This window comes from Somniosus microcephalus, chromosome 3 (assembly GCF_052327205.1).
Source record: "Somniosus microcephalus isolate GS21.2 chromosome 3, FLI_Smic_1.0, whole genome shotgun sequence".
Lineage (NCBI taxonomy): Eukaryota > Metazoa > Chordata > Chondrichthyes > Squaliformes > Somniosidae > Somniosus > Somniosus microcephalus.
In genome coordinates, this window is record NC_140989.1 from 64994162 (window position 1) to 65017920 (window position 23759).

Here is a 23759-nt window from a genome sequence, read left to right on the forward strand (position 1 = left end):
CCCCCCCAAACAGGTCCTCTCTTAAAATTAACAGAGATGGAATCTTAATTATTAAGGAATTTCTTAATCAATATATGTTTATCTTCTTACTTGGCTTGTTTTAATAATTACAAGTTTTGTGTGTGACTGTGAACAAATGTGTCCTGATTGGTTGGATGAGCGATTAGCTCCCTCTCTAATATTTGCATATCGAATTGTGATTGGCCTGCAGGCATCTGTAAGACTGCTATAGTTTTTTTTAAGATCCAGGTTAGGGGTCCTGACGGAAGTCATTTTGTTTTCTGCTGATGTTGTGATGATGCAGTAAGTAAATCAGACTTTATGCCAAATAAACCAGTTATTTTTTGAACTCTGTTGTCCTTCAATTTAAAATAAACAAAATAATACACTGTTGGTGATGTAGCGTCGTGTGTGTACAGGTCATGCTTCCATCACATGGAGCATCAGCAAAAATGTACTCACCCTGTTGCAATCGTGCTGATCGACCGCAGTTCGACACAGAGATGAATGCCCTTTATTTCTCTGCATGGAACAATGCCACGTTTACCATCGGATGTGTGGAAGCATTTTACCCCAGGCATTAAAGATGGAAAGACTGTGTACATGTGCAAACACTGTAGAAAGCCATATGTAAAGAATGCCACAAAGATGCAGCAGCATTTATCCAAATGCAACAACTTCACTCAAAGCTCACAGCAGTCAGCCCAGAGTTCCTCTGCTTCCATTCAAGATGATGATGGTTCTCATTCAGCATCAGGCTCCTCATCATCAGCAACTCCTGGCCCACTTGGAAGGTTCTTTGATACAATGGATAACCATAGCCAGAAGAATGCAGATGAGTGCCTTGCTCGAGCTGTATATGCAACAGGCTCACCCCTCATGCTCACAGCCAATGTGTACTGGAAGAGATTTTTCAATGTTATTCGCCCTGCATACTGTCCTCCCACCAGACATCCTTTGTCTACTTATTTGCTGGAGGCTGAGTATAACAGAGTCCAAGGAAAGCTCAAAGAAACGATAGCGATGGCAGACTGTGGTGCAGTTATCTCAGATGGGTGGTCAAATGTACGAGGGGAGGGCATCATAAACTACATCGTCTCCACTCCTCTCCCAGTGTTCTTCAAGAGCACAGACACGAAGGACAACAGACACACAGGCACATACATTGCTGATGAGCTGAAAGCGGTCATCAACGATCTTGGATCACAAAATGTCTTTGCAGTAGTTACTGACAATGCTGCGAATATGCAGGCTGCTTGGGCTCAAGTGGAGGAGGCCTACCCTCATATTACGTCTATTGGGTGCGCAGCTCATGGGCTTAACCTGCTCCTCAAGGACATCATGGGTTTGAGAACCATGGAAGCACTGTACAAGAGAGCCAAGCAAGTTGTTAAGTATGTCAGGGGAAAACAGGTATTTGCAGCAACCTACAACTCCAAGCAAATGACAAAGAACAAGAACACCACACTGAAGCTGCCCAACAACACTAGATGGGGTGGTGTTGTCATAATGTACAACAGCCTTCTGGAGGGTAAGGAGTCGCTGCAAGAAATGGCAATATCCCAGTCTGGGGATATGGAAACCACCATCAAGAAAATACTGCTGGATGATGTGTTTTGGGACAGAGTGGTTAGCAGCCTTAAACTACTCTCACCAGTAGCACCTGCAATTGCTCAGATTGAAGGAGATGACGCTGTCTTGTCGGATGTTCTCAGGCTTTTTACTGATTTAAAAGAACAAATCAGCATTGCCCCATCCACATCCCTGCTGCTCAAAGCAGAGAAGGCAATTGTTCAATTCATACAGACGCGTCAAGAATTTTGTGTCAAGCCGATTCATGCTGCAGCATACATGCTGGACCCAAAGCATGTTGGGAGACCAATATTTTCTGGAGAACAGATCAACAGCGCTTAGTGTGATTTCTACCCTCTCACACCATCTCAATCTGGATGTGGGCAAAGTTCTGGGAAGTCTGGCAAAGTTCTCTACCAAGCAAGGCCTTTGGAATGGGGATGGGAATCATGCAAGCATATCAGTGCACATAGCTGGTGGAAGGGACTTTGTGCATCTGAGGCCCTGTCACCTATTGCATCGGTGATACTCCAAATCCCACCTTCATCAGCAGCCTCTGAACGAAACTGGTCACTTTTTGGGAATACGCATACAAAGGTGCGCAACAGGCTGACTAACAAGAGTGTGGAGAAACTGGTGGCTATCCGGGCGAACCTACAACTTATTGAGCCAGATACAGAAGTGTCCACCACACAGCTAGACACTGACACAGAGGAGGAAATGGACACGTCAGAGCCAGAGTCAGAGAATCAGGAGGAGCAATGAGGAGTAGAAGACTCAAAGGGACAAAATAAGGACAAATTACAGGCTAAATAAGCTGACGCTCTTTTTATTTTATTTTAGATGGGTCTTTTTTGTGGGGGTTCAATAAAGTTCAAAATTATAACCTAAATAAAGTTTTGAAAGCCTGTTTTTATTTGTATGGAACAGTATGTCTATTTTGACGACAAAGATAATATAAGGGTCAGAGACAAAAACTATCAGTGCGCAAAAAAACTCAAAATTCCCATAAATTCTCAAATTCCCAAAAATTCCCATGGAAAGTTTCCTCTTTTAAAAATTCCCAGAATTTTGCAACCCTAGCTGCACCTGCATGCTTACTTCAGCGGCTGGTGCACAAGGACACCCAGGTCTCTCTGTACTTCCCCTTTTCCCCAATCTATTGCCGTTCAGATAATCATCTGTCTTCCTGTTTTTGCCACCGAAGTGGATAGCCTCACATTTATCCACATTATACTGCATTTGCCATGCTTCTGCCCAGTCACCCAACTTGTCCAAATCATACTGGAGTTTCTCTGCATCCTCCTCACAGCACACACGCCCACCCAGCTTTCTGTCATCTGCAACTTGGAGATATTACATCTAGTTCCCTCGTCTAGATCATTTATATATACTGTGAATAGCTGGGGTCCTAGCACCGATCCCTGCGGTACCCCACTAGGCACTGCCTGCCACTCGGAAAAAACCCAGTTTATTCCAACTCTTAGCTTCCTGTCTGCCAACCAGTTCTCTATCCAAGACAGTACCTTACCACCAATCCCATGTGCTTTAACTTTGCATGCTAATCTCTTACGCGGGACCTTATCAAAAGCCTTCTGAAAGTCCAAATACACCACATCCACTGGTTCTCCATTATCTATTCTACCAGTTACATCCTCAAAAAATTCCAGTAGATTAATCAAGCACGATTTACCTTTTGTAAATCCATGTTGACTTTGTCCGATCCCGTCACTGTTTTCCAAGTGCTCTGCTATTACATCTTCTATAATGGACTCTAGCATTTTCCCCACTACCAATGTCAGGCTTACCAGTCTATAATTCCCCGTTTTCTCTCTACTACTTTTTTTTTTTTTTTTTTATAAAAACAGTGGGGTAACATTAGCTACCCTCCGATCCATGGGAACTGTTCCAGAGTCTATAGAATTTTGGAAGATGACCAGCAATGCATCTACTATTTCTAGGGCCAGTTCCTTAAGTACCCTAGGATGTAGATTATCAGACCATGGGGATTTATCGGCCTTCAATCCCGTCAATTTCCCTAACACCATTTCCCTACAAATACTGATTTCATTCAATTCCTCCCTCTCATTAGACCCTATGTTCCCCGCCATCTCTGGGAGGTTATTTGTGTCCTCCTTTGTGAAGGCAGAACCAAAGTATGTATTTAATTGGTTTGCCATTTCTTTGTTCCCAATTATAAATTCCCCTGATTCTGACTGCAAGGGACCTACGCTTCACTTCACCAATCTTTTTCTCTTCACATACCTATAGAAGCTTTTACAGTCAGTTTTTATGTTCCCTGCAAGCTTACTCTCATACTCTATTTTCCCCCTCTTAATTAATCCCTTTGTCCTCCTTTGCTGAATCCTAAGCTGCTCCCAATCCTCAGGTTTGCTGCTTTTTCTGGCCAAATTATATGCCCTCTCCTTGGATCTTATGCTATCCCTAATTTCCCTCGTTAACGATGGTTGAGTCACCTTTTTTGTTTTATTTTTATGCCAAACAGGGATGAACAAATTCTGTAGTTCATCCATGCGGTCTTTAAATGTTTGCCGTTGCCTATCCACCATCAACCCTTTAAGTAATGTTCCCCAATCCATCCTAGCCAACTCATGCCTCATACCATCGTAGTTTCCTTTATTTAAATTCAGGACCCTAGTTTCTGAGTCGACTACTTCATTCTCCATCTTAATGAAGAATTCTATCATATTATGATCGCTCCTCCCCAAGGGGCCTCGCACAACAAGATTGCTAATTAATCCTTTCCCATTACATAATACCCAGTCTAAGATGGCCTGATCTCTGGTTGGTTCCTTGACATATTGCTCCAGGAAACCATCCCGTATACACTCTCGGAATTCCTCCTCCACAGTATTGTTACTAATTTGGTTAGCCCAATCTATATGTAGATTAAAGTCACCCATGATAATTACTGTGCCTTTATTGCACGCATCTCTAATTTCACGTTTAATGCCATCCCCAACCTCAGCATTACTGTTTGGGGGTCTGTATACAACTCCCATTAACGTTTTCTGCCCCTTGGTATTTCTCAGCTCTGCCCATACAGATTCCACATCAGAGCTAATATCCTTCCTTACTATTGGGTTAATCTCCTCTTTAACCAGCAATGCTACTCCACCTCCTTTTCCTTTTTTGAATACCCCTGGATGTTGAATTCCCAGTCTTGGTCACCCTGGAGCCATGTCTCCGCAATCCCAATTATATCATATCCGTTTACATCTATTTGCGCAGCTAATTCATCCACCTTATTACGAATGCTCCTCGCATTACGACACAAAGCCTTCAGGCTTGATTTTTTTTTTTTTTTTTAATAAACACTGTCCTTTTAGAATTATTCTTTACTGTTTGATTTAAACCCTTGATTTCTCTGCCTTCCACTTTTGCTTTTCTCCTTCCTGTCTTTTGTTTCTATCCTTGCTTCCCTTTCCTCTGTCTCCCCGTACAGGTTCCCAACCCCCTGCCATTTTAGTTTAAACCCTCCCCAACAGCACTAGCAAACACGCCCCCTAGGACATCAGTTCCGGACCCGCCCAGGTGCAAACCGTCCAGTTTGAACTGGTCCCTCTTCCCCCAGAACTGGTTGCAACGTCCCAGGAATTTGAATCCCTCCTCCTTGCACCATTCCTCTAGCCACATATTCATCTGAAATATCCTTCTATTTCAACTCTGACTAGCATTCATAAGTACTTCAATAAAGAATCCATGCCACCTGTAGCAAGACAAGTGTTGGGTTGACAAGAAGCTGATAACATTTACACCAAAGTACTGGCCAATAACAATCTCCAACATGAAAAGTCTTTCCCCTGAACTTCAATGGCAATGAATTTCCAAGTATCTCACCGTCAACACTGTTTAGAAATTGAACAGAACCATAAGAACATAAGAAATAGGAGCAGGCCAATCGGCCCCTCGAGCCTGCTCCGCCATTCAATAAGATCATGGCTGATCTGATCCTAACCGCCAATCTACTATCACAGAACCATCTCCTGAATCTAACAGAATTAGACACACAAAATAGGAGCAGGATCAGGCTACACGGCCCCTGGGCCCGCTCCGCTACCCACAGGGCCATGTCCGATCCGAACCTAGACTCATGTCCAAATTCCTGCCCGCTCCCCGTAACCCTTAATTCCCTTTACTTCTAGGAAACTGTCTATTTCTGTTTTAAATTTATGTAATGATGTAGCTTCTACAGCTTTTTGGGACAGCATATTCCATGAACCTACCACCCTCTGAGTGAAGTAGATAACATAACTCAAGGGGAGAGCAGAAGCTAGATCTGCTGTGACAAGTGGCTCACTTCACAAACCCTCAGAGCTTCTCAGCCATCTACAAAGTTTAAATTAATTACAACAATGTGATGGAATACTCTCCACTTGCCTACCTAAACCATCATGGGAACACCTGCTGCACAAGAACCACAACAGTTCCAGGAGCAAGGACTAAAGGTTGTGGGGGGGGGTGCGGGCGGTGCGGGGCAGGGGGAGATGGGGGAGAAATCACCAGGCCCAGAAGTTACAAAACACTGAACAAGTATAGGAAACAGATAGTCAAGTCAATAACCACATCAGTTTGGAAATTGTGTCACACAGTGGCAAACTTTATACCCCTGTTCAAGCACTGGAAGGTGGTATACCAGGAAATTTTAGGCCAATTAGTCTCACCGCAGTTGTGAGTAGATTTCGAGAGTCTGTAATAAGAGATGAAATTCACGAAGAATCGGAAAGGCATGGGCTAATCGGGCGCAGTCAGCAAGGATTAGTAACGGGAAGGTCATGTTTGACTAATTGATTTTTTTGATAAAAATCACAGCATCTAAATAAAGGGAAATCATTGGATGCTGGAAACATTTGATAAGGTGCCAAACAAGATTCTGGTTACAAATATTAAGGTATATGGTATGAGAATGAAACTATATGGTTAAAGAGATGGCTAGGGGAAAGCGAACCGAGAGTCGTGATAAATGGATCTTGAGCGCAGAGAAGGGATGTGGGTTATTCAGTGCCCCAAGGATCAGAGTTGGAACCTCTCTTTCTATTTACATAAATAATTTAGATGTCAGCACAAGAAATACCAACATTTGTTCACGATACCAAAATAGGCCAATCTGCAAGAAGATAGCAAAAGACTGCAGAAGGACATAAATAGGTTAATGAGTGGGCAGGTAGGTGCCAGATGCAGTTCAATGCAGAGAAATGTGAAGTGGTACTTTTTTTTGGAAAATCAGTGAAAGGAAGTAAAGTCTAATTCTGAAGAGTGCAGGAACAGATACATAGATCTTTCAAGGTGAGTGTGCAGGTAGTAAAAGACAAATAGAATTCTGGGTGTTATACAAAAAAGCAACAAAACTCTGTTGAATTTGTGCAAGACATTGGTTCGGCCACAATTTGGAGTAGTGTGTGCAGTTCTGGTGACCCCGTTGTAGGAACGATATTAGCGACATGGAAAACAAACAGCCAACATTCAAGAATAATACCAGGAATGAAAGGATTGAAAAATTGGTGCTTTTTCACTAGAACCGAGAAAATTAAGGAGGTTGTCAAAATTATTGAAGATTTTGAGAGAGCAAGCAGTACAATATTGTTTCCACTGATGCTTGAATCAATAACATGGAGATACAGACTCAGAATTACTAAAAGGGGAAGACAGAAGAAATGTTTTCACAGGGGGTGATTAGAACACAAGTGGCTATTGAGACAGAGTGTAACATAATTTAAAAGGGAATTGGATAAATATTTGAAATAAAAGGATATGGGGACACTCCAAAGAACTAAGATTAGGTAGCTATAAGTGAAGAACTAACACCTGTGCAAGTCCATGGGGCTGATTACTAAACTGCATAATCTTCCAAATAATAAATGGATTACACATTTGTCTATGATATACTGTATTTTCATCTTAAGGATGTAAAAGCAAGATCTTTTTTGAAAATGTGTTTTTTTCTTATTTCCAATAGTTATATTGCTTTACCTGATCAAAGCATATTGCAACACTAGAGATTACAGTAACAAACTGTGGGCAGTGAAACATCAAAGTACATTTCACAGGCAAAATCATGTGGCATAATTTAATTCCAAAGGACATTCTGGAACACACGAGGAAATACTATGATACTAGCAGTTACGGTAGTGTGGTGATTATGTAATTGAACTAGTAATCCAGAGGACTGAACTCATAGTCCAGTACAAATGTCAAGTCAAATCTCACTGGCAGTTTGAAAATTTGAATTCAGTTTAAAAATCTGAAAATAAGAAGCTGCCATTAATAAAAGTGACCATGAAGCTGTTGGATTGTCATAAAAACCCAACTGGTTCATTAATGCCCTTTAAGAAAGGAAACCTGCTGTCCTTACCCGTGCTGGCCTATGTGACTTCACTCTCACACCAACATGGTTGACTCTAAGCTGCCCTCTGAAATGGCCCAGCAAGCCACTGGTTTAAAGGCAATAAATACCAGCCTTGTCAGCGACACCCACATCCCAAGAAAGAATACAAAAAAAAGACAATAGATAAAATAAGCAATATCACTTGAAATAACTGATCAAAAAACTATGATATTATACCTCCTCCATAGCTCCTGAGGCAGTAGGTTCATGTTTCAGACAATATGGGCCTTGTTTCCAGGCTTCAGTGTCTCCACAGTCACAGAAACCCCCTCCACCTGACGTAGTCATCTAGATCAAAAAACAAGCATGGTCATATATTAAAGTTCATATCCTCATTATTCCTTTGAATTGTTTTCCTAATCTGGAAGAGAAAAAAGTTGTACCTGAAGAATGGAAGAAAAGGGACAGTGAATACGAAATTGGCTAAGTGACAGGAAACAGAGTTGTTTTTCGGACTGGAGGAAGGTATACAGTGGTGTTCCCCAAGGGTTGGTACTAGGACCACTGCTTTTCTTGATATGTATTAATGACTTAAACTTGGGTGTGCAGGGCACAATTTCAAAATTTGCAGATGATGCAAAACTTGGAAGTATAGTGAAGAGTAAGGAGGATAGTGACAGACTTCAAGACGACAGACAGGCTGGTGAAATGGGCGGACACGTGACAGATGAAATTTAACAGAGAAAAGTGCAAAGTGATTGAAATAAAGAGTAGATTGCCTTTCAAAAGCTAGGCTTTATTAACCTTAAAAAACCAGCAAGTACACGTTGAGCACCCAGTCTCAACCAAACTGTAGAAAACTGAATTTAAGATGGCCACCACAGGTCACATGGAATCAACTAACCAATAAGTTTACAGCATATATCTCAAGGCAGGAAAACAGGCAACCAATTACAATGCCTCTTATAAAACAAGAATAATCACCACAGTGATACATTTTGGTAGGAAAAACGAGGGAGGCAATATAAACAGAAGGGTACAATCCTAAAGTAGGTGCATGAACAGAGAGACCTGGGGGGTATATGTGCACAAATTGTTGAAGGTGGCAGGGTAGGTTGAGAAAACGGTTAAAAAAGCATACGGGATCCTGGGCTTCATAAATAGTGGTATAGAGTACAAAAGCAAGGAAGGTATGATAAACCTTTACAAAACACTGGTTCAGCCTCAACTGGAGTACTGCGTCTAATTCTGGGCACCACACTTTAGGAAGGATGTGAAGGCCTTAGAGAGGGTGGCAGAAGGGTCGAGAACCAGACGTCAAAGATTTAAAGGTGATTGGCAAAAGAACCAAAGCCAACAGGAGGAAAAGCTTTTTTACACAGTGAGTGGTTAGGATCTGGAATGCACTGCCTGAAAGGGTGGTGGAGGCAGATGCAATCGTGGCTTTCAAAAGGGAATTGGATAAGTACCTGAAGGAAAAACATTTGCAGGGCTACAGGGAAAAGGCGGGGGAGTGGGACTAGCTGAAGCGCTCTTGCAGAGATCCGGCACAGGCTCGATGGGTCAAATGACCTCCTTCTATGATTCTATAATGCCATTATACAATTACAGGAAAAGTTCTGATATCCGGCACCGACTGGACTGGCGTGATGCCGATCTATCAAAAGTTCGAGTGGTGAGCGGATTATCTACCCAGGCTGTTTTTAACTAAGAAAAATTTAAAAAACAAGAAATGTGCAATATACAGTAATTGGGTACTCACCTACAGAATGTTGTGTTAAATGGATGGTGAAAGATGCTTGATTAAGTACAGTACTGCCAGTTGATGGTAATCCATAACTCTTTAATTACTTAACAGTAAAACAAAACTTGTAAATGACATAACAGTACTGTAAAACAAAACTTAAACGACTGTACAGTACAGTATAAAGTACTGTACGGTGGTTGACTGTACACTTATTCCAAGCCAACTGGTTCATCAGGATCATGCACTTCAACAGATTCTTCAGGCACTTCCACTGCTCCAACTCTTTTGGAAGCTTTCTTAAACATGTCCCGGATGTCTGCTTGCTTCGTGGACTCTTGCCTTCTTTGCAGAAAGGTAGACTGCAGAATATGGAGCTGCATAACTTCTTGGGCAGAATAGCAAGAACGGCTTTCAGCAAATTTGATGAATGAAGCAAGATCTGCTGCAGCTTTAGCCCAAGAAATCTTGTTCACTTCAGAAATCTCATCGTCTTCATTTTCCATCGCACTTTCCTTTTCTTTCCTTGGATTCAAAACATTCTCCATTATTTCATCATCACTTAGCAAATGCACAACAGCAACTTCTCTATCAGCATCAACCCACTGCTCAATGTCACTTTCACCGAGGTGATGTAGAGGGTTTGCTGGGCCTACATCTTTCACCATGTCAGCCATTTCCATTACTGCAGTCTTCATTGACAAACATTGAACCCACGAAATTCCTCCTCTGAAGAAGAACCTTCAGCAAACATTACACAAGGCCACAATTTGCACCAGGCTTGTCTCAAAGTTTGACCTTTCACCAATTTCCAGGAACATGCAACTTTAAAGATGGCATCTTTAAGATTGTATTCCTTCTGAAATGCCTGAATACCTGTCTTGTCATCTTGGCTTATCAGTCTACGTAGGAAGTCTTTCTTGTAACGACACTTGAGATTTTGGATAACGCCCTGGTCCATGGGTTGTATGAGAGAAGTTACATTTGGTGGCAAATAAATGGTGAAAATATTTCCAGAAACCAACTCGGATTCATGTGGATGGGCTCTACAATTATCCAGCAATAAAATGCATTTGCCATCTTCAGGTTTCCTTATTCTACGGAAATGTTCCCTCACAGATGGAGCAAAAGTATGATGGAACCAATTTGAAAAGATTTCCTTATCCATCCAAGCATTTGCTTGAGCTTTGTACTCAACAGGTAAGTGCCTCACATTTTTAAATGCATGGAGATTTTTATACTTCCCAATGACGAGAAGTTTAACCCGGTGTGATCCAGCAGCGTTCGCACGTTAGCACGGTTACACGATCTTTATTTTTCTTGTAACCTGAAGCATTAGCCTCACTAGCCCCAGCAAGTGTTGATTCTGGCAAACACCTCCAAAATAAGCCCGTTTCATCGGCATTGTATAGCTGTGCTGGCGACAAATCATGTTGCTGCACAATTCGATTGAAATAATCGCAGTATTCTTCTGCGGCGTCGTGATCAGCTGATTTCTTCTCCCCGCAAACATTGAGTCGTCGTATCCCATGCCGTGCCTTGAAGCACGATAACCATCCATCAGAGAAAACACACTTGTCAGTGAGCTCCATCTTTGCATAAAAATCCTTCGCTTTTGATATTAGCATGGGTCCGGAAATCGGAACACCCTCTGAACGCTTCAGAGCAAACCACTCAAAGCACGGTATCCAGCTCTTCAAGCTTAGGCTTACGAAGCGTGCGCCGTTTCTCTGCACTCAGATGTCTCCGAGCTTGCATAAAACTTGAGCAGCGTGGGAGGGTGAGACTCCTGATGCAGGGTTTCTGAGGTGTTCCGAGTTCCGCTGGCGCCAAGAGGCCAAGTAGTGGCAGTTTGTAGAACTACCCCCACTGACGAACTCGGCAGCCGTTGGAGACTCTGAACCGGCAACATTGCCGATGACTCAGGCGCTGTTTTCGGGGGGTGAATTCTGCCGGTAGAGCGAGGTTTCCGGACATACAACCTCCGGTTAAACCAAAGTTTCCTGTACAAACATGCTGAAGTTCCGACAGTCATTCCCACCAAGAACTTGAAGAATCATGATCACATAATTTGTACTTAGTTATTAATAACATTCAAAAATTTGGATCATTTCACATTTTAAAACGCGATTAGTTTTGTTCACTTATCAAATAAGCATGCCTGTCCTGCCAATTGTAAAAAAGTCTGATTTTACATGGAGTACTATTACAACAAATATTTATATAGCAAACTAAAATTTCTCAAATCACTTCACAGTTGAGAGTCATACTCCCCATTAGGAGTTGGAGGGGATTAGAGGAAGTGGCACAAGGTGCTATTGAAGAATTAGGTTTGAAGGAGGCTTTTGAAGGTGGAGAAAAAAGTAGCAAGGCTTTCGGGGGACAGCAAGAGAGGGGAAAGATGGCTGAAAGTTCTACCACTGGTGGTAGAGCCGGGTGAAGGAAAGTCCAAGTAAACCAGAGCTAGAAGAGCAAAGGAAGCAAGCCGAGATGTAGAGCAGCAAGGCCATGGAAGAATCTGCAGATGAGAATAAAGATTTTGAAATTGATGTGCTGAGGGATGGGCAGCCAAGAGAGGTTGGCAAGAGCAGAGGCAATACATGAGTAGAACTTTGTGGGGATAGGAGGCGGATTGCAGAGTTCTGTATTTGCTGGAAATTGAGAGTGCAGCTTGTGAGGTAAGCAAAAAGTGCACTGAAAAAGTCGAGACCAGAGGTAAGAAAGGGTTTCAGCAGCAGTGGAGGTGATGTACAGATGGGTATGCAGAGACAGTAAGTGGCAAGACACCACACTTTGTAATCTATCAAGAAAACACGATTATATTTCATTTTTACATGTTACATTTCACTTATTTTCATCTATCAGGCAATAGTAATATAGCAAAAGGAGTAGTATTTTAAAAGCATTTGGCCAGGTAATCGTGATCATTTTTTTCCTTTCTTTCTTGTTTGAAAGCAGATTAATGCTGAAGGACATCGGCACCCTTCCAGTACTTAGTGCCAAAAGGCCATTCTTGGCGCGTCTCCAAGTTACTCAACTGTACAATCCATGGTTAGCAATGAAGAGCAGAAAGCCTGGCGTCTTCCTCCCTCCTCCAGTCCAAGAATATACAAGCCAATTATAGTGTCCATATCACCAGAGCTAAGATTAGGCAGTTCAGTACAAATTAGCAAATGTGCAGTACTGATGGCTTTGTAATCATCCATATGATGCATTAAGTTAATACGCCACCAAGGAACTTACATTTCTATTTATACAGTAAACTCTTTCTTATCCGGCACCTATGGGACCAGGATGGTGCCGGTTGATGCAAAATTCTGGATAACAGAGGTATATACCTACCAAGGCAATTTTTAACAAACAAAAATAAAAAAATCAAGAAATGTACTGTATAAATGTATGGTAGAAGATGCCAGTTATTAAAGTAGTCCGGATGATAAAGTGCCGTTTAAACAAGAGCTTACTGTAATAGTAATGAATGATTTTCAGATACAATAAAGGGTTTCTGCTCAATGTCTATTTGTTGTCAAGTGGCTGCTTGAAGTATGCAGCTGAAATTTCACTGCATTGCTTCAGATAGGATGCAAACATTACCCAAAACAAATAAAAGTGTGACATTGAAAGAGTGGGAGCAGTTAAACAACCTACCCTGTATCGATGTTCTCTGTGCACGCTGGCCAAGAAGCATTCCATGCATAGCACACAGGTTGGATCGACTGCACAATCTCTAATAAAAGGAACAAAAAGTTCATGTTAGGCTTGGGTATCATGTGCTTTTTATATAAAAAGAGCTTTTTTTCCCCCCAGAACGAGTCTCAGCTGAGCAATCCAGGACAGTAAGAGAATTGTTAACACGTCACATTATTTAAACATAACTTCTGGAAATTCATTCACAGACTACACAGGAATGAGCGTTCCAGTCTCGCAGCTAAGGAGGAAGTGGAAGGCAGCAATAATTGGGGAATTTCGTTTTCCTTAAAAAGTAAAGTAAGGTGCCATTATGCAACAAGATGAAGAATGCTTTTTCTGCACTACTACCAGATAGACATTCCAAGTATCATTTTCTGCTAATATTTTCTACTCTTCCTCTGGAAAGCACCAACTCCTTCCTGGAGTACAGTTCCATGGACACTGGTCACCGCGTGGTACTTTGCCCAAGTGATTACTGTTTACATAATGAGGCTCGACTGTGTCCATTTCACTCATTTATATTTATATACTAGCTGGGGGGCCCCGTGTTGCCAGGGCTGTTTTGGGCCGGGCGGTTTAAATCGAGTCCCAGGCTTTCGGGCCTGTCTCTGTGTCCCTCTGTGAATCTGCTGCCGGGCAACATTTCTACCTTTTAATACCCTGAAAGATGAAAGTGAAAGTACTTTTAAAAATAACATAAGATTTACCAAAAACGTTTTATAAGAGATACTAACTTTTTCGAAGCTGTATTAGCAGATTTTGAGCTGGAAGTAGTTAAAGCAATGGCTGCCCGATGCCGGAGATGAAAACGATTAGTCCCGCCCACACACACACCGATTGGCCAACCATCAGGTGACTGAACTGTAGGATTGGTCAGTCATGACGGCACAGGATTGGTCAACCTTGTCAGTCAATCAATGCTAATTAGCAGATAATGAGTTTAATTTTGAAGGTTTTTTGCATAACGCGCGAACAATTTTTGTCCGACCGAAAAGCAAATACGCTTACGACCGTCCTGGAATGGTCAGCTTTCTTTGGACGTAACGCACGCGTAGGTACGCTCTATAACTTTCAAGTGTATAGCCAGACCGACAGACTGACAAATCATTTTATATATAGATTTAATACTAATCCACATTAAATTTAATTTACCATTCTTCTGCTCGCGTACATATTTTGTCCCACTCATTTCGTTATTTCTGAGCTGCATCCTCTGATCCCACTGTTCTCCGAGTTTGATAGATTCCAACTAGGGGGCCAATTTGATTATGCTTCTGAATCTAAGTTGCTGATTTAAATTCAAAACAGTAGTGGTCCCAAGAGTGATCCCTGGGGCACCTCACTCAATCTCCCCATTCCTCCAACCAGGTTATTTTTGTTCAAACATTGCTCAGGTTTCCTCCTGATAATTATTCCATTTTTTTTTTTTTTTTTTTAAAACACAGAATTGGTTAGACAAATAGCTCTGCAATTGTTGGTGTCTTTTTTATTAGCCTTTTTGAATATAGGCATATTAGACTTATTCCAAATTACCAGTACCTTTCCAATGTTGAATGACTCCATCAATAATCTTCAGTTCCTAACAAATCTCCATTATCTCATTCAGCACTCTTGTTTAAGTTAATAATAACTGGCTTAGCAAGTTTATTCAGTGTATAGCTAAGCTGTACAGACCAAGAGGGTTCCAAATTGTATCACCAGTTTGTGTTGAGTTAGATGATGTAGCAGGGGCGCCACGTGGGAGCGTCAATTGACAAACATCTGTGCATTAGAGGGGAAAATTCAGCTGGTTTCCACTACAGATAGCTATCCAGCAGTCACTGCAGGAAGTGTGGGTGCATGGGAGCATTTGATGAAAACAAGATCATATTGGCTTTGGTGCCCTTGGGGTCCAATAGTCCACCATCATTCATCATCAATGCTCATACAGGAAACTTTCGTTTAACCGGACGTTAAAAGTCCAGAAAGCTCTATCTACCGGCAATATTCAGGAGCTGTTTTCTATAAGTTTTTTTACTTCTCGTTGCTTTTTTTCTCCCCCCCCAGTCAGGCTCTGCAAGGTCTGTAGCTAAGCAACAGCTTCAGCTAGAGACGCTTGCAGCTGCAGCCGACTGTTTTGAAGCTGTTGCTAAGCAACAGGGTTTGTTGATTCTCACGGAGCTGAAAAGCTCTGTGTTTTAACATTAGCACTGGTTTATACGGCAGTTTTGATCTAACGGCACCAGCTCGGTCCCGTCAGTGCTGGATACCAGAAAGTTTCCTGTATACAGAATCATAGAAATGACATTACAGAAAACTATTCAGCCCAGAGCACCTGTAGCAGTTCTAAACTGGACCTACTCTTTTCCTATTTCTTTGCCCCTTCACCATATCCTTTTGCACTCTAACTTTTCAAATACCTCACCAATTTCTTTTTAAATCATGTTTATAGTCTCTGCCTCAATAGCTACTTGTGGGAAAGCATTCCATTTTCTAATATCCCTCTGAAGAAATTGCCTCTGACCTCCTCCTTCCCATGATAATCCCAAGTCTATGCCCCCTTGTTACCAATTCACCAATTGAGGAATCAATCATTCACTGCTTATCCTATCAAAACCTTTATAAACTTGAAAGCCAGAGTAAGAGCTCCTGTAACTTTGTTAGTGAATAAAGTCCCACTTTTTAATCTTTCTTCCGTTATAATCTTTAATTTCCTGGTATAATTCTGGTAAATATTTGCTGTACTCCTTCTGTGGTTCTAATACCCTTGCTACAGTGGGGGCCCAGAACTCCACACAATACTCCAACTGTGACCTAACCAATGTTGTACAAATTCAACATCCTTCCTTGCTTTTACATTGTGCTCTTGCATATCAAATGCAGAATTCCATTTGCCTTCTTATGCCTTTTTCTACCTGCATTCCCACCTTTAAAGATCTGTGTATTTGTACCTAGGGATCTCCCACTACTCTTAAGAATTTTAATGTTTAGGGTGTACTTCCTTTTCCCAAAATCTATTATTTCATATTTCTCTGCCATGAACTGCACATGCCACCTATCCGTCTATTAACCTATACACCCCTGCAGTTTTCCTCCCAGCTCATCATAACCATAATCTCTCTTGGGAACCATGTCCAAATCATTTAAAATGAGTGGAAAAAAAAGTCCCACACCCTGCCTAACCAAAAAACACCCATTTACGCTACTCTTTCTTTACTGTCCTCGGCCATTCTTGTAGCCAATAGATTATGCTCCCTTTATAATACTATGTGCATCAAACCTGATCTGTGGCACCTTATCAAATGGCTTTTGAAAATTCATATGCACACCATTCACTGCATTCTCCTTATCTAGTGATTTTTTAATTATTTGTTTTTGGGATGTGAGCAACACTGGCAACGCCATATTTATTGACAATCCCTAGATGCCCCAAGTAGGTCTTCTAAGGAGAAGGTGGCCATGGGCCAACTGGTTTGTAGCGATTGCTTGTACGATTAAGTGGCTTGCTAGGCCACTTCAGACGGCATTAAGAGTCAACCATGTATTGTGGATCTGCAGTCACATATTGGTTGCACTAGGTTTAGACAACGGGCTCCCTTACTGAAGAACATTAGTCAACCAGCTGAGTTTTTATTTTAAAACAATCCAGCAGCTTTTGGTTATTTTCCATGCTGCAGATCCATTACCAAATGTGTTGAATTCAATTTCACCTGGTAGGATTTGAACACTCAATCTCTGGGCTGCTAGTTCAGTACTATTACCACCACACTAGAATACTCTTGTGTATTATACAGCATGGATTAGCCCACACCTTTCCAAGTGTTCACTAGCCTCATTATGTAAAGATGCTGGAAGTTTACCCATAACTGAAAGACAACTAATTGGACTATAATTTCTGCCTTATCCCTTTCCAATTTCTTTAACAAGGATGGAACATTTTACACTTTCCAGTCCTTTGGGCTAAGAATGATGCCCAATTGAGCAAAGCAGAGGAGGGCAACAAGCACCTGTTTAAGCATATTCCTGCAAGGATCTTTGAGAACAAAAGAGGACAAAAAACCAGCAACATTAATATAAAATAACCTTAGCACTACCTACATTCTCCATCTTCAGGTTTGTTCCCCCACAAAGCTACTGAGTCATGCTATTCTATGGTTCCATAGCTGCCAGCAGCCAGCACTTCACATAAATGGCCATTCTTTACATACAAATCTAGACAGGGGCAGCGGGTCATCACAATTAAGCCCAAACATTTTCCCATCCTATATCCCCACATGCAGTACTTCCAAAAAGGAGCTACCGGACAGCAAGTAGAGAGAATCCTGGCTTACATTCTCTCCTCTCCAACTGTGCTGCCAAGATAGACTGGTAATCAAACCTGGGACCTTTAGGTCCATATGGCTCAGTTCTACACTCGTTAATGTCATTGTGCTACAGAAGGAGCCCTGCACACTGAAAAACAGAGCAGACAGGACAACAGCCACATTGCAGGAGCTAAATATTCATCTTATGATCATCATCCACACAAATGAAAGAACGTTCAGAAGGCATCAAAAATGCATTCTATTTATTTCTCACAGTAGGTTAGCTTTTAAACACATTTGCAAAAATGTTCCACAGTGGGAAGTGTTAAGTGATAATTAAATGCAGTTAACTATCAATCAGGAATGTGAAAATAGTTGCACACACACCTATATTATCATTTCATGTCAAAGTCTCACACACAAACATTGCATTTTAACAATTAAACACAAACAATATCTTGTCCCTAAGTTGTGTTATGATAACCTCATCTACTGCTTCATAATTTCTTTTCATTTGTCTTTTTAGGTTTCTTGCAGCACACAATTCCCCAAACCACGTGAGCAACAATCTGTTCTTGGGCTTCTGAGAACATGATGAGTTGCACAGGTTAACCTGCCTGCCAAATTTCCCTTCCTGCCTCCAAGCAAAAAAGAGACTTGCAATTATGTAACACTTCATCACATCTTTCTAGAAATGTTTCAAAGCACCTCATCTACAATAAATATTTTTGAAGTGCAGTGCCGGTTACATAGGGAAGCATAGTGAGATTCTGACAAACAGAAATGAGACAAATGTGGTTATTCTGTTTTGGGTGGTGTTTTGAGAGGAAGGAATGTTACCCAGGATACCAGGAGAACTCCCTGTTTTTCACATAGTGCAATGGAATCTGTAACATCTACTTAAATTGCTGGAACAAGCCCTACGTTTCACATCTCATCAGGTGGACAACTCCTCTTCGAATGCAGTATTCACACAGAACCGAACTAGAGCGAGTCATCCGAAACTCCTGGTGTGGGACTCAAACCCAGAACCTCTGATCCAAAGGTGGAAGTGCTGCCAACTGTGGCAAGATGACACTTAAGTTTTACTTTCAATGTTACTGGAATCATCTGTGAAGTGGGGACTATAAGACTAGCTACTAAACATAGACACTTCAGCCTCAACAACAACTTGTATTTATATAGCGCCTTTAATGTAGTAAAACGTCCCAAGGCACTTCACAGGAGTATTAAAAGACAAAAAATTTGACACCAAGCCACATAAGGAGAAATTAGGGCAGGTGACCAAAAGCTTGGTCAAAGAGGTAGGTTTTAAGGAGGGTCTTAAAGGAGGAAAGAGAGGTAGCGAGGCGGAGAGGTTTAGGCAGGGAATTCCAGAGCTTAGGGCCTAGGCAACAGAAGGCACGGCCGCCGATGGTCGAGAGATTATAATCAGGGATACTCCAGAGGGCAGAATTAGAGGAGCACAAATATCTCTTGGGGGGGGGGGGGGGGGGGGGGGGGTTGTGGGGCTGAAGGAGATTAGAGATAGGGAGGGGCGAGGCCACAGAGGGATTTGAAAACAAGGATGAGAATTTTGAACTTGAGGCATTGCTTAACCGGGAGCCAATGTAGGTCAGCGAGCACAGGGGCGATGGGTAAACGGGACTTGGTGCGAGTTTTGGATTACCTCAAGTTTACATAGGGTAGAACGTGGGAGGCCAACCAGGAGTGCGTTGGAAATGAAAGACATAGCGCCTCTCTCGACCAGCGGACGTCTCATAGCACTTTACAGCCAATGAAGTACAGGAAACTTTCATTTATCCGGAGGTTAAATGCCCGGAAAGCTCTATCCACCAGCAAAATTCAGGAGTCGGTTCAGATAAGTTTTTTTTCTTTTCGTTGCTTTTTTTCTGCAGTCGTGGCTCTGCAAGGTCTAGCTGAAGCTGTTGCTTAGCTACAGAGACGCTTGCAAGCTACGCCGACTGTTTTGAAGCTGTTAAGCAACAGGGTTTGTTGCTTCACACGGAGCTCAGAAGCTCCGTATGTTTTAACATTAGCGCTGGTTTCTACGGCAGTTTTGATGGGACAGCACCAGCTCGGTCCAGTCAGTGCCGGATACCAGAAAGTTTCCTGTACTTTTGGAGTGCAGTCACTGTTGCAATGTGGGAAATGCGGCAGCCAATTTGCGCACAGCAAGCTCCCACAAATAGCAATGTGATAATGACCAGATAATCTGTTTTTGTTATGTTGGTTGAGGGATAAATATTGGCCAGGACACCAGGGATAACTTCCCCTGCTCTTATTCAAAATAGTGCCATGGGATCTTTTATGTCCACCTGAGAAAGAAGACAGGGCCTCGGTTTAACGTCTCATCCTAAAGACGGCACCTCAGACAGTGCAGCACTCCCTCAACACTACACTAGTGTCAGCCTAGCTTTAGTGCTCATGTCCCTGGAGTGGGACTTGAACCCACAACCCACAATAGTCAAGTCTAGAGGTAAGAAAGACATGGATGAGGGTTTCAGCAGCAGATGAGCGGAGGCAAGAGCACAGACAGGCAATGCTATGGAGGTGGAAATAGGCGGTCTTAGTTATGCTGTGGTCAGAAGCTCATTTCAGGGTCAAATATGACACCAAAGTTGCGAACAGTGTGGTTCAGCCTCAGACAGATGTTAGGGAGAGGGATGGAGTCAGTGGCTAGGAATCGGAGTTTGTGGCGGGAACAAAAAACAATGGCTTCGGTCTTCTCAATATTTAATTGGAGAAAATTTCTGCTCATCCAGAACTGGATGTCGGACAAGCAGTCTGACAATTTAGAGACCATGGAAGGGTCGAGAGAGGGTAGAGCTGGGTGTCGTCAGTGTACATGTGGAAACGGATGCTGTGTTTTCAGATGATGTCACCGAGGGGCAACATGTAGATGAGAAATAGGAGGGGGCCAAGGGACCAGAGGAAACGATGCGGGAGCATGAAGAGAAGCCGTTGCAGGTGATTCTCTGGTTATGATTAGATAGATAAGAATGGAACTAGGTGAGTGCAGTCCCACCCAGCTGGACAACGGAGGAGAGGCGTTGGAGAAGGATGGAGTGGTCAACCATGTCAAAGGCTGCAGACATGTCAATGAGGATGAGGAGGGATAGTTTACCTTTGTCACAATCACAAATGATGTCATTTGTGACTTTGACGAGAGCCGTTTCGGTACTGCAGCAAGGGCGGAAACCTGATTGGAGGAATTCAAACATGGAATTGCAGGAAAGGTGGGCACAGATTTGGGAGACTTCAACACATTCAAGGACTTGAGAGGAAAGGGAGGTTGGAGATGGGGGCGGTAGTTTGCAAGGACGGAGGGGTCAACGGTTGTTTTTTTCTGTTTTTTTTAAATAAAAAGAGTGGTGATGACAGCAGATTTGAGGGAGAGGAGGACATTACCTGAGGAGAACCATTAACAATGTCAACTAACATGGGAGCCAGAAAAGGAAGTTGGGTGGTCAGCAGTTTGGTGGGAATAGGGTCGAGGGAGCAGGAAGTGGGTCTCACGGACAAGATGAGCGCGGAGAGGTCATGAGGGGAGATTGGAGCGAAACTGGAGAAAGATGTGAGTTCAGGGCTAGGGCACAGGGGAATCTTAGAGGAAGTTTGGCCTTGTGGGCTAGGGGAAGGAAGGGATGTGGCAGAGCCAGCTGAACGGATGATCTCAATCTTAGAGACAAAGAAGTCCATGAGCTCCTCGCACTTGTTGTCAGAGGTGAGGGTGGACGAGACAGGGGAGAGGGGTTTAAGAAGACAGTTAACAGTAGAGAATAGCAGCCAGGGTTTATCTTTGCATTTCAGAATGATTCTGGAATAGTGAGCAATTTTGGCAGACAAGAGAAGGACCCGACAATGCTTTGTGGTCCAGCCAGATCTGGCGGTGAATGGCTAAGCCAGTTGTCCGCCATATACGTTCAAGTCTGCATATCTTGGACTTAAGGGATCGAAGATGAGGGCTGTACCACGGGTTGCGACCAGGGTGAGAGAAAGTAGTTATTTTAATAGGGACGAGGGCATCAAAGGTGGTGGTGAGGGTGTGGCTGAGTAGATCGGTAGCTGCAGAAATGTCATGGTGAATGGAGGGCCAAAGGCGGGACAGTTGGGATTTCATAAGTGCAGTTTTAAGAGATGGGAGAGTTTTTTTTCCCCCAATCACAAAAAAAATTGGATTGATAGCTCAGCAATTGATATATTCATCTATTCTTTTTTTTTTTTTAAAACCGTGAGCAGTCACAAGATTGAAAAGGACTTGCACTGTAGGAGGAGCTGTAAACTTAATGTTACACAACCAATTTCAGTGGCATTGGACCTAATGTCACAAGATAGCCACCAACCCAACACACAGGAATCACAACCTGTCCGAGGTGAAAGGAAGATCCTGGATCACAAGTGCCCACTGCAAATTATATTTGTGCAAGTCACTCTGGAAAACAATATCATATGATATTGAGCTCGGCCAAGATTCTGTATTAATTAACAATATTTAATTACAGAAGCTCAAGACGTAGGACACAAGCAACAGCATAAGCTTACATACAGCAAGAGCAGCAAAAAGCATGATTTTCTTCAAGCTACGCACTGCTCCTCACCGCAGGGAAGGTAGTGAGAGCCTCTTTACCAATGTCTGGTTCCGTGTCACTCAGATCCACCCTGGTTCCTACGCTACAAACACAAAAAATTACAGACAAAGATCTTATGCTCGCTCTCTTGCTCTGTATCACAATACAGGAAACTCTCGATTTACCGGCACCTAAATAACCGGAAATCTCTGTTAACCAGCAAAATTCAGGAGTAGGTTCAGGTAAGTTTTACTTCATATTAGTGGCCGTGTAATCGGGGTTCCTGCACTTGTTGCTAAACAGGGACGCTTGGTCTGTGGCCGGGGTTCTTGCACCTGTTGCTAAGCAACAGGGAAGCCTGGATTGTTGCTGTGTACGGCGCTCTCGTACCTTTTAACTATACCTCTCTGTAATCCGGACTTTGATAAACCGGCACCACGCCGGTCCCGGATAAAAAAGAGTTTCCTGTACATACACTCCCCACCCAGAGCCATGTAATCTTCTGAGAGGCGAAAAGTCAGATTTAAAAAAAAAAAAAGGTCTACTAAAGTGGGAAAAAAAAAAATCTAGAACATTTCGATCGGTCTCTTTCCTCCCTCTCTCATACCTCGCCCACCCTCCGTCTGTCTGTCGTGCGCATCCTCCTCTTTATTCACTTTCTGCAGTTTATGGAATACAAAACAACGGCTATAACTGCCTTTCTATTTTAGAGTAAAACACTACAAATTTCCCTCAGTAAAATTTTCCACATTTGTCCGCTTGCTCTTTTTCCCCAAAAAATTAATAAAAGATTGTGCATAAACTGAAAGAAAAGAAATCTCAGTATAGCTTACTGGTACTGATGCACCTTGGGAATTAGTTGCAGTGCACATGCTCAAACTCCACATTCTAAATTCAGCTCAGAGCATCACATCTCAGGACAAAAATATCAATTTCAAGAGAGAATGAAAAAACAAGTGCAGCAGGACTGTTGCCAGAAAGAAAAGCTCATTAAAATACCCTAACATTATATCGCACTAGTAGCAGTCAATTTTGAGAAACGTCTGTATTGTCGCAATCACCTATGCCTTCAATAAGAAGGAAGCACAAGCTGCTCACTTTTGACTGGAGGAATGCATTTAAATGCTGGGATTTCTGCCCACAGGGCAAACGACTTGGAATATTTCTTCAGCGGCTCAGTGGGACGAATGAGGAGCAACTTTGGTTTACAAATGCTCATTTCTATGATCATAGGGATAAATCTGGCCATCTATTTGTATATATAGGCACTGGGGAAACAGTAGCACAGTTGGGCCTCCCAGTAATGCAATCTGGGAATGGCCACATTGTTAATACAGGTAGACTATCCTTTATCCGCACTTCTGAAAACCGAAAACCTCAAGTTTTTTTGTGGAGCGTAAGTCGTGCGCACAGCATAACCCGAGTGGCGCCAAACATGACCCGACGCGGCCGATGCTTTTCTGACCTGATTTGCGGGCCAGCTTAGTGTAGGAGTCAGCCGATATCCGGCTTTCCCACAACTGGCGGCGGCAGTCGAGCCCCAGACCCCCGCT

General features: G+C 42.6%; 1 protein-coding gene across 4 annotated transcripts in view; it reads right to left on the reverse strand.

The window, feature by feature from the left end:
* The window catches only part of ubr2 (ubiquitin protein ligase E3 component n-recognin 2), a 162512-nt gene that overhangs the window by 123243 nt on the left and 15510 nt on the right, over positions 1 to 23759 (reverse strand). For all 4 annotated transcript variants that reach the window (XM_085980818.1, XM_085980815.1, XM_085980809.1 and 1 more), the window contains exons 3-4: positions 13311 to 13389; positions 8156 to 8266 (exon numbers count right to left, since the gene is read on the reverse strand). In XM_085980818.1, coding sequence (XP_085836944.1) covers positions 8156 to 8266; positions 13311 to 13389 — 190 coding nt within the window. The remainder of the gene's footprint in view (positions 1 to 8155; positions 8267 to 13310; positions 13390 to 23759) is intronic.